This window comes from Leptonychotes weddellii, chromosome 14, assembly GCF_054177405.1.
Source record: "Leptonychotes weddellii isolate Sample4059 chromosome 14, ASM5417740v2, whole genome shotgun sequence".
NCBI lineage: Eukaryota > Metazoa > Chordata > Mammalia > Carnivora > Phocidae > Leptonychotes > Leptonychotes weddellii.
The window spans coordinates 49,513,455-49,525,954 of NC_138382.1; the positions used below are offsets into that span (position 1 = coordinate 49,513,455).

The 12,500-nt window shown below is 33.0% G+C and overlaps 1 protein-coding gene across 4 annotated transcripts in view; it reads left to right on the top strand.

The window, feature by feature from the left end:
- Positions 1-12,500, top strand: part of ZCCHC7 (zinc finger CCHC-type containing 7) — a 230,704-nt gene that overhangs the window by 198,468 nt on the left and 19,736 nt on the right. For all 4 annotated transcript variants that reach the window (XM_006729111.3, XM_081803201.1, XM_081803202.1 and 1 more), the window contains one exon: positions 1,401-1,436. In XM_006729111.3, the coding sequence (XP_006729174.1) occupies positions 1,401-1,436 (36 nt within the window). The remainder of the gene's footprint in view (positions 1-1,400; positions 1,437-12,500) is intronic.

A 12,500-nucleotide genomic window follows, 5' to 3' on the forward strand; every position in this document is an offset into this window, starting at 1 on the left:
GATTGTATGAATTATATTTGTTAGTTTTATCATCACTACCCTGAAAAATAAATGAAAGAGGAATGACAAATCAGGTAGAGAATTTTTTCAAAGTGTACGTGAAAGATAATAAAGGTTTAAAAAAGACTCAACTCATTCAAATTTTAGGCATGCATATGTGTGTGTATATATACATAACATGTATATCTGTATACACACATTTTTAAACAAAAGCTGTACGTTCACATTTACTTTAAGAACTGCCATTTACTTAGCTTGGTTTAATATATTTTAATTATTGCTATAATTTTTTTTTTTTAAAGATTTTATTTATTTATTTGTTAGAAAGAGAGAGCGTGGGCGAGAGAGAGTGAGCGAGAGTACAAGCAGGGGTAGCTGCAGGCAGAGGGAGAAGCAGGCTTCCTGCTGAGCAAGGAGCCCCATGCGGGACTCTATCCCAGAGCACTGGGATCATGACCTGAGCTGAAGGCAGCCGCTTAACCGACTGAGCCACCCAGACGTCCCTATTGCTATAATTATAAAAAAGACTTTTTGACATCAACCGTTCTTTTTCTCAGAAGATGGCAGACCAGTAAAACATAAGAACTTGATTAGAAAGTGTTTCCCTAACAGAGTCCTAATTTAAGTATAAGGGAAGAAGATTTGTATTTGTATCCATAAGGAAATATCTCTTGTTTTTTTGTCGTTGCTGCTGCTGTTTGTTGCTTGTGTTTGTTTGTTACCTATTCGAGCCTCAATAAATCCACCTTTTACAAAATTATTGAGGTTTTATTGTTTTTTTAAGTTATTTGCCTATAAATGTACAGATAAGACAACTTTTAAGGGAAAAGACAGGAACTTCAGATTCTTGGGGTTGTTTTTGTTTTGTTTTGTTTTAATTCTCTTTTTACTCTATTATGCAGAGTATTGAAGGTTAGCAGCAAGTGACTAAAGGATGGCAACAGACATCAGAAATATATAACCACAGTGAAGTCTTCTTTAAAGCAGTTGCTATTAAATTGGGTTGTTTTTTTTTTTATCATACTACCAAGGTTCAAAATGTTCTTCTAAAAGGTGTACTTAGTGAGCCTTATTGATTTTGACCACTGCTGTTCATTTATCAGTTTAACTGAGTTATGGCTCTTAATCACATCTTAGTGCCCCAAAACTTCTAACCTGAAAAGAAAAAAGAGAGAAAACTTTGTTACTGGCTTTCTGACAATGGCAGGGAGTGTGTTAAACCAGTGTAAAATTCAATTAAACTGTCTAGCCAGGTTTTTGAAGCTGAAATGCAGACCCTTTCTGTTAAGCTTCTTATTTTCCTGTGACCGACACCGGTGGATGCTGGGTTATGCCAAAACCAACAGGCTGTAAAGTACCTTGTTTCATGCTCCCAGCTGATCAATATTTTTATTTTCCAGGCTTGCCCAGAAATCTGGAGGCAGTATCACCTAACGGTGAGTAGAAACACCTTTTTTATTTTCCCCAAGACCTAGCCTATTTATCCTTCTCTGAACTGCTGACCATAAAATATAGACAAGCATCTTCTACTGGAAGATAATAAACATCTGAAGAGTTTTTGCACTGAGAAAGCAATAATATACTTTTTTTCTTCTCCCCTGCCCACCAGTCTATTCTCTATCTTCCTGTTCTGAAAAGATTTTGATTGTTTTTTTATTACTCACATCATTTAATGATTACATCATGGTATCTCAGTCTTCCTAGACTACATTCATTAAAGGGGAAAAGTATGCCAGGAGCCATAAAAGAATAATAGCAATCCAGTGTCTTTAAAGTGTTGTATTATCTACAGTCCATAAGCATACAGTTCATAATCTCTTCCTTAATCATTCTTCTGGCTTTATTGAAATTTTTGCACATTTTTTAATGAAACTAAGAAAAGCTCAGTGTATCTTTCATAGAGAACAATTCAAATGTCATATCCTTAAGCTCCTCTTGACTTACTCAAAGTGTATAAACATCTGCTTAATACCATTCAAGTTATTCAATTATCTGGTTTCCTTTTATTGTGAATTTAGGCTAAGTAGAAGTGGAAAACATAATTTACTATGGAATCATTTGGCTAGTGCTCAATATTATGAAGTTATTTGATTTTTAATATTCAGCTTAAATAATTTCAATAATTCACAATAGCCCTAGTAGTCATTTTTTAATATACTAAATGTGCTACACTGAGCAAGACACAATAATAAAAATTACTTATAGTTATACAGTTATAACAATGTTATAAAAGCTGTTCCTTAAGGTTAACATCAAAAAGGTTTTGGTTATAGGAAGACAGGTAGAAAAATAGAAAGGACAAAGTTTTACAAAAACATGTACTCTTATTGCTCTCCTCTTGTAGAAATAAAAAGTAAACCAAGTGACTCAAACTACCAATATATCTATCACAGGCCCAAGACGCAAGGAATAATATATGTTTTCATGAGGAATATGTTTTCATATTGTTATCACTGTTTAATTTATGTAAAGATTCTCAGTAGAAAGCTATAATTCCTCAACTATCCTTCAGTCCCAAATTGGGTTTTATTAAAATATTTAGTGTTATACTAAAATAAACACACACACACCCCTATGTATGTTAACACACATATGTTACAGATGTAACTCATATGGATATATTATGTTTATACTTATATAGCAATTTTTTTTGTCCTAACATACTATGGGGAAATCCTTATAGCCTAGATTTGATTGAAATCCAATCATATATTTTTCAAGATCATAGTCACTTTTTGTAACTGTATGGCAGTTTTCTTCATCAGTATTTTTATTAAGTAATAGCCTAATAGATTTGACAATTGCATTTCTTTTCCCTTTCCCCCTAAGTTAAGAGAATTCCAGCCTTGAAAACTTGAAGTATGGGAAGTACTACTCTAAAGCCACTCTTTTCATTACTTGCACCTATATTCTTTTATATAACTGTCATAGAAGGATAGAAATTAGTGTTTCGTATAACAGAAATATTTGAGGGTTTGATGATAGTATAGGTCTTGAAAAACATTGTAAAAGAATAGTTGGGAAAAAACAAATGAAAACAGAATGAATTTCCCTTTTGGGGAGTTACAATATATTCTGTTTATAGGTATAACAAAATCATTTTGAAAAATCCATTGTTCTCAATCTGGAGTTCTGATTAATTTTTCAAAGTAATATTGCAGGTAACTATCACAATTTCTAATTGTCAAGTTTAAATTAATACTTAGTAATTTAGAATTAGTTTACTATGCAAATATAAATTGTAAACTAGTACATTTATAAACATGTGTATATATGTATCAATCCATCTAAAATAAAATAGGTAAATAATTATGTATGTAGGCAAATCCAAATATGTATAATTAAGCAATATTTAATCTTGAATAAAAGCAAGATGCATGGTGAGTTTCATCATCTTCAGCCCTTTTACTAGGCGATGGACTGCCATCTATTGACTTATAGTAGCCCTCACATGTGAATGTGGCATCACTCAGCAGTGACCAAGTAATGAAGCCTAGGTTAGAATTGCCACTGTATATTCCTTTAAACCAGGCTTCTTAAAGCTCTGGAAATTTCTGCATTTAATCATTGATTAGTTTCTTTTTTTAACCCAGAAAGTATCCATTTCTTACCCAAAATCAACTGTGCTTTTGGGGGAATAAGTTGATTAGTATATCCAGTTTGGAAATGTTTACATTTCAGAACTTTTCAGTTGCTTTTATCTACTTTTTATCAATAAGACTAGAAGGACATTTGCACAGCCTAAAGTTTAGCAACTACAATTTAAGGTCTATTTAGGAATTGCTTGCTTTCTTTAAAAAAAAAAAAAATCTGTAGGTTAAATAGAGAATTATTTCTCAGATACACAAGAAAGATGGTGAAGTTGATGGGTATAAGTGGACTTGCAAAATGTTCCAAATCAAAAATTTCTTAAAATACATTCTAAAGTAAGAAGAAAATTAAAGAAGGGAAATGTTCACTGTTTTCAGCAGTTAAATGAGATAAAAATAAAGCCTCCTTAACAACTTGTATCTGAATAGAACATAAAATAGAACAGCTTTTTAACTAAACTTGACTGGACTTCACTACATGAAAAATAACTAAGACCATCATTCTAAAGGATACATGCCAATAAAACTCTGATAAAAAGATGCTACATATATATCTACATAGAGGTAGTATATACCTCTATGTATATATATCTACATATATATCTACATAGATATATATGTATACTATGTATGCATATTATAACAACTAATTTAGCTATGTCATTTTTCTTGGTATATTTTAATGACTATAAACTTATGTCATATAATTTGATGACTTTAGATGACCACTTTGGAGCCCTGCATAGGAAAAAAATATATATATTATTTTTATTTAGAATTAAATAATTTCCCCAAATATTTTATGTATTTACTTCTTCAGAAATGTTTGTAAAGTTTTTTAAATCTTCAATACTATAGCACTGTTCTTGTATTTTAATTTCTGTTATATTTTCAGATTTTGGTGAAGTCTGACTTTGAATATTCTTTCATCTTTCAGATAACTCATTCTAGATAAAATTTTCCCTCTCAAGAAGGAAAGTCCCTTCCCCATTCCCTGTCATTTCTAGTCTCATTTATATTAAAAATCCTAGGCCAGAATGGCCACCAACAGAGTTTTAGAACTAACAGAATTTTTAACTAGTAGAGGCTATAATTTGACATGCTTTGGACATTTTGTTAATCTTGTTTTTTAATCTACTTACTTTAAAAAAAGTAACTAGGAGTTTGCTATTTGGGGGCTGAGTGTGTTAAGAATCAAAAAGGACAATATATCTTTTATGTTTAATTTTGCGCCCAGATTTCTTTGTGTACATTGTTAAAATATGTTACAACCTACTACCTTTTTAACTAAACGTTTAAATAGGAAGCAAATGCAATCTTTTTGGAAGAATTACCTTTTAAATGATTCTTTATATATATAGTGTTTGGAATACCTAGAATTCACACTTCAAAAAGTAAAATACTTGCTGTCAGGGAAATGGGGAGGAGTAGGATTTCTTTGCCTTCCTGTCTAGCCTAGGAAAAAGCTGGTGACCAGAATTTAGTAGTAATCAATAATGTCTTACCTGAACTACTTGAATGCCAGAGTATACCTTATGGACCATAATTAACAATTTCGTTTTGTTTTGCTCCTCGGTTTTCTCTCCTTACTGGAAACATCAATTTAGAAATGTGTTTTCTGGATTTTCACAGTACGGAAATGAGGGTTTTACACTAAACAAGAGTGCTACTCTAAAGCATCCTATGCCATGCCACACAGGAGGTAACCCTAAATGTGAACAGACTTAAATTTAACTCTAGAGCTATGCTTTGTAGTCCAAAAGGGAGGAATAACAAAGGGAATTTGATTGTGAGGATAAAGGTATCCAAAAGTCTTTATCCTGGAATTTTGATGTAAGATAGGATGAGTAACAATTTTCTAACTGCCTAACACTGAAGTGGATTTTTAAAAATAACTTAAAATGAAAAATTAAAAGTTTCCAGAAGTCAGCCCAAGCTAGAATCTTTTCTTTGTGGGGGGCGGAGTGGGGGGCAGGGAGAGAATACAATACCTCTTTCTCTCTTAATTAAATATATATTGGGAATCCTCAGTCTTTTTCTCAGAGCTCTTTGGCTACATAAGCAGAACTGCAAAACCCACGAGAACACCATCCACAGTAGATATCAAGTGATATGTCCTTTTCCATGTGTGTGTTTAAGAAAATAGAACTGGTTACATACTGTATTTTAAAGTGTTAACTCCAGAATAGAGTGAGAACTAGGCCTCACTCTACTTTGGAAAATTTAAATCAACTTTTTTTTTGATACCATATCTTGAGGCCTGGCATACAGATTATCATAAACTAACACTTTAAAATTCATCTTGGAAGCTCTTATTTTGGTAGTTCAGTTCAGTTTGCAGACTTCTCAAGAACCAGGAATACTCTTGTTTCAACTGTTGGGGTTTTTTCGCCCCCTCAAGATCTGGTATTGCTGTATCAATGTTGTGGTTGGTTAAATGTTGCTATTGAGATATTACATCTCTGTCAAATTTTCAGAGATTTAGTTTTCATTAAAAATGCCCTTAATACTGAAATACTACTGAGGTGAGTGTAATCATGCTCTGATGATTCAGAAGGCACACAACTATTTTGTAGTACCTCAAGGCTGTCTTCTCATTGTAGTACTACAAAATAAATCAGAATGCTTTATGTTTCAAGTTACTTGGTGTCTGAATAAAAAGAATTTCTGAATAAGCACTAATGACTATTTTCTAATACTCCATATATAACAGATAGAAAAGACATTTGGATAGTGACTAAAATTTTAAAATATTTTTCAGATGAAAAATTTATGTGAATACTTCTATATTTATTTAAATACTCACCTTGTTCTTAAAGTATTTAGTGTCAACATTTTGCTAGCAGTTTTTTTACTTCAATCTTACCATGTTTAGAATTTAGTATAAAATGTAATTCCTACATTTACAGAGTAGGTCACCTGAGGTGGGTTTTTTTTTTCTTTTTTTTTGAATCTTTATTTCACTGGCATGTTGGACCACATTTTTCTAGAACTTATCATTGGAAGCAATTGGAAAATGCAATTTCAAAGCAAATGAAACCTGGAATTATCAATCTCAGTAAATGAGATTCATTTAAAAATAAATACAATTTGCCAAATCATCAAAGAGCAATTTTCTAAAGCTTCTGTGAAAGGAGGAAAAAAAGTGAACATTGTGAATTATAAATGCACATGTTATTTTTCCTTTCACAGTGTTTCCTCAGAAATTTAGACATTGTATGTACACAAACTTATTAATGAATGGGAGTAAAGTAAAATTTAGATTTATGTATAATTTATTTATTATTTATTTATTGACACACATAGGAGAGCCTTTAAATGTTCTTCTTTTCTAAGAAATACTGAGGTGTCATCATCCCCTTCAGAGAGAATTTCCAAATTATTTGAGTTTCAGTATTTTAATGCAGAAAATAATTTGTTTTAAATGAGAAATCAATATGGCATATTTTGAGTAGATTTTTTTCTTGTGTTAAGATATTTAAATAATATCAAGTACTTTATGACATTAATTCTCTTATAAATTTAAGTGTTTCGGATAAGCAATGAAAAGTATGCAGCATTCACATGATTTATAAAAGATTCATTATAAATGTTTTGACCTGGATGCAGCTGTGTTTGCCATCTTCTAAATATCTGAAGATATGTCCTAGTCAGCCATCATCATGTCATTTTTTAGGTAGCACATGTTGTTCAGTAATAGACTAATTGAACCTGAAGCTCTACTATAAACAGCTAACTTTTTTTATTTGACAAAAAAAGTCCCTGTGCCTTTTTGTCTGCCCCTTAGTAGCTGCGGGCAAACACCATTACATTTAGGACTTAAATATTTACTATATGGGCTTCAGATTTTACTTCTGTTTTAAAAATTTAAGGGAGTACTTGTTATGGACTTTTTCTTTTCTGTTGGCAGAGGTTTCTCCTGAGGATGATAAAAGGATGCAAATTACATTTGAACTTTTTACTGCCCTTTCCTGTTCCCTAAGTATGTTCACCTTTGCTTAAAAAGGAATTATAGTTAGTCATTATAGGGGCAGTTTCTTCTTAATACTTACATTCTGTGGTAATTAAATTCTATTTCTAAGTATTTATAATTTTAATATGTAACATTTTTTAAGTCTTTTCTTCTCCTTCAGAAACACATACATTATTCATATAATCGCAAATAAAACTACGTTGTTTTTTTACCTACACTTTGAAATAGGGCTCTTGTTATAACAAAAATGAATATAAACAGGTAGCCTGAGAATGTTCAAAATCCAGTTTAACACTGCACAGTGCTATATAATAAATTATATAATAAATTGTAGTTTAAAAATCTGAAATGTTGAATGATGCCTATTATTTGTCATGTTAACCACGCATAAAGAGAATAGAAGTATTACGTAGAATAATTTTAGCATATTTAAGTGATTATTTTTCATATGTATTTTGAACAGGTGATTCATGCCATTCCTTAAATAAATATACTCCAACTGATTGAGCTTGTCATAATCTTCTCTGGACATTTCAGTGCAAGAATAAAAGTAGATAAAGTATACAGGACCAGTGATATTTGTATTAAACATTCCTTTTAGTAGTCATGCATGTAAATGACATGGTAGATTATAGTAATTCCTAACAGGTCTTAAGTATTTAGGAATCACTTAGTTAGTCACTGTCATGATCAACCATAACCTTTAAGAGTTTTGGTCAATCATTTGAATAATCTGCAGGGAAAGACTCCTGAAAGAACCCCTTGACTTGTTGACATGAACAATCTCTCTGAACTAGTGTTACATTTTCTGTTACGGTATAAACTCTATTAGTAATCTTAAATTGAATTAAGTTTAAGATTTTAAAAGCAAAATCTCTTAAATGACTAAAAGTTAATGAATTATTGATAAAATCAATCAAATTTTAGACTTGAAATTCATTTGCCATTTGATCCCACATACAACAAAATCATGAGAGTTATGTTTTTGTACATTTGAAAATTTTTTTTTTTTTTAAAGATTTTGTTTATTTGTCAGAGAGAAACACAGCGAGAGAGGGAACACAAGCAGGGGGAATGGGAGAGGGAGAAGCAGGCTTCCTGCTGAGCAGGGAGCCCGATGCGGGGCTCGATCCCAGGACCCCGGGATCATGACCTGAGCCGAAGGCAGACGCTTAACGACTGAGCCACCCAGGCGCTTTTTAAGATTTTATTTATTTATTTGAGAGAGAGTGAGAGTGAGAGAGAGCATGAGAGGGGAGAGGGTCAGAGGGAGAAGCAGACTCCCCGCCGAGCAGGGAGCCCGATGTGGGACTCGATCCTGGGACTCCGGGATCATGACCCAAGCCAAAAGCAGTTGCTTAACCACTGAGCCACCCACACGCCCTGAAATTATTTTCTTTCAGCTATTTTGAACTCAGTAATAGTCATCCAAAACTAATATCCTTGGGTTTTTTGAAATATCAAAAATATTATATGAAGAAAAATGCTACATATTTAGAGACCATTTGACCAAAAAATTTTTTTTACTATCTTTGGAATTAAAATACACCTTTGCCTTAATTGGTATACCAATACTCTGGTAGATCACATTTCAAAACAAGAGTTTTTCCATGGGAATGTTCAGAAATCCATATCAGCTTTGTAAAAAGAATTCATGTGTATGAATCAGTTGGTAATAAAGATAGCACATTATTTTCATTCCTTTTTTCAAAAGTCATATGAAGCCAAATCTATTAGATAAATTACAGTCATCTTTATAACTTAGTAATGTATCCATGTCTATAAATACCAATTTTACATAAATATTATTCTTTACGTGTATTTGTGGTTACTCCTACATTTCTTTTCAGTTAGGGGAACTGAATTTTGGATTGTTCATTAGCTTTGTTTATACAATAAAATCACAATTTGTCTCTCTTGGATCTCTCCTGTTTCCTTTATTTATAGTTATATCATATTCCCTCCTAATTTTACTGAAATCCTTAAAAAACATGCTATAAAATTGATTTGGAGTGGAAGACTTATTTCTGAGGAAATTACTAGGGAATTTTTTTTTTTTTTATCAAAATAGAAAAAAGAATGCCAGCTTTGGGATCAGACGTCTCATATTCTGGCTCTTTAATTTACTTAGATGGTCAAACCTAGTTAAAATATTTGGCTTCTAAGATCCTTGGTTTCTTCATCTGAAAAATGAGGATAGTGCTTTCTTGTTTTAAGTATGCAGTGAGATAATAAATATAAAGTACTTGGCACAATACCTACCACATAGCTTGTATTCAACACTGTGTGAGCTCCAGTAAAGCAAGCCCATACATGCCTCACACCTGTAGAGATGGCCTCTGGACTAATAGCCCAAACTCAGGTTATCAGATTATTGTAATGTCTTTTGAAAAGACTGTTATTTGCTTAAGATGAGGAGATTCATAATGACCTCTTTGTCTCCTAAAAATGTTTCCTTCTTATAGTTACTGAAATTAAAATACTCACAAGCACTGTCTTTTGTTAACCAAAGTATTTAGCTCACTTTTCATTTTCTTATTATTTATCTGTGTCTTTTCTAGAAATGTAGGTAACTTTTAAATACAGCAAACTTAAATTATTTTCTAAATTTGATTTGCCTAAAAATCATTATAAAGACATTTAAGAAGTAGATCACAAAAATATTTAGGCTACTTCTCCTAATGAAAATGACTATATAACGTATGTACCATATAAAGATACAATGATATCATTTTGAAAAATATATATAGGGTAATTAATATGTTATAAACATTCAGTTCTTAAATGGTAACTTCAGTGTCATCTGAATATAGTTATCATAAGCAATGAAATTACATAAATCTTGAGAATAATATGAAATTGAACAGTTCTCACACACACACACACATCAATTGTAATACTTTCTGCTAGGGGTAGAGGGTTTATGTTAATCAGATGAGGAAGGAAACAAAATAGCATATCGGTTTTTTTGTACTTCAGATGAAACTGCTTCATGCCTTCACATGACTGAGGCCAGAAACCAGCCTGATTTCACAGCAAGATGCTGAGGTGTAAGAGCTTGCTCACTCTTACAGACTTCCAGTTGTATTCTCTTATAGGTTCAGCCAAAAAGGCAACACAAAATTAAGCATTTTCTCAGTGCCTGTGATTTGTATTATTTCAAAGAGCATTCCTATTCCATGTTTGTTCTTTATTTTAAGACAAGCAGGAGCTAAGATAAGGCATATTGGAAAAGCAAAAAAAGCCTTACTCTCCCCTCTTTAGACAGGCCCTTACAGCTGTGGAATTCCCTGCCTTTGTGACTGTTGGTTAAGACCATTTCAGGCGAATAAGCACAATTGCATGGGGAGGGGGAGTGCTTTCTGTTGTAAGTCATGTGGAGTTATGGTAAAAATGAAAATCATGTTGTTTTTTTGAATCCTCTGTGTTTTAGCTAATAAATATAATAGAGCCACAGCTCTATTAATTTTTCAATGATGGTTTCTATACAGTTGTATGCAAAATATTCAAGCAAATTTGAATATGTTAAGTACTCCATACGGTTGGAAGATGTATATTAATGTAGTTTCTATGTTTTATAGTCCACCCCAATAAACATTCAGATAAAATATCCATGGATTCACACATGGACGTATTCTTTTCTGTCCCTCCCCGCCACATCCTGTCTTCACTCCCTCCTTATCCCTCCACCCTGCTTCAAAGCTGTGGTCCTTTTCCATCCATGTACTAAAAGGTTCTTTGTAAACCAGGCCATTTGTCCATCATTGTTTGGGGTCCAAACAGTGGTAAGATACCCTGTCACCGATCCCGCGTGCTGTGAATGGCAGCTCCTCTCCGGACAATTGGCGGAGGGGCCAAGAAATATTCCTGAGAGGATTATTTAACCTTTCAATTTAGAGGGCACAAAGCCTTGCTGATTAATGAACTTTCTGATGGGCGCTGATAAGTGGATCTATTTCTTTATTTCCCCTAAAAGTGATTCCTTCTCCTGTCCATATTACTATAATCTTAAACATAAAATGTGGCAAATAGATTAAAAAACAGCACTAAAGAGTTTATCTGGCTGGCAAACTGAAGGAGCTAAATTAAAATTGGTAATGACAGCAGTGGCTCAGCCTCATATGTGGTTTTTAAATGCACTGTGTATTTTGAAGAGACTTATTCTCCAGCACGCCTGGTAATGACTGCGCTTGGTGCACCGTCTGGGGCTGGCTTCTGTTATCCCCACCCCAACGCCCCCCCCAAAAAAATGAGTTGTGTTATCTGGATGGCTGCAGACACATACGCATCCCCCTTTCTCACTGCATGGGCAGACAAGGTCGATAGCATTACAAGGTATTTGTGGCAGTGCTTGTTTCAGTTTTCAGAGCTGCCAGTTTCCAGGCGGATTTGAATTACAAAAGAAGAAGCTGGCATGAAAATTGAAAGGTTTTATCGGCTGGTCTGAAGCCTCATAGCACATTGCTTATTTATGCAGTCCATTTGCACCAGGAAATATAAAAAGGAAATACATTTTTAAAATAAGGCCATAAAGACCCAGATATGTTTAAGATGGCAAATAAAATATAGATACCTATAATATCTTTCCAGGAAACGATTTTCACTTAATGTTGCACATTACTTCAGAAGAGCATTTATGTTGCTGTCATAAATTTGTGCGTTTGTGTCACTATGTAGGTAGTCTCCGGGGATTAAGAAGGAAGCCTTTGCTAACTTACTTTAAAATTAAAATAGACGGAGGGATAGCTCTGCAGTTTGAGAGCTACATTGGAAATATTTAAATAGGGTGGTAAATTAAACTTAAACTAACATTTTTGCATTCCATGTAAAATTAGCTATGGCCCAGTGAATAAATGCCACTACCTTTGGAGAAAATTGGGATGCTTTTTAAGCCATGAAGATTTGGAGCATTCAGGGAGTGAATTACCGTGATCCTT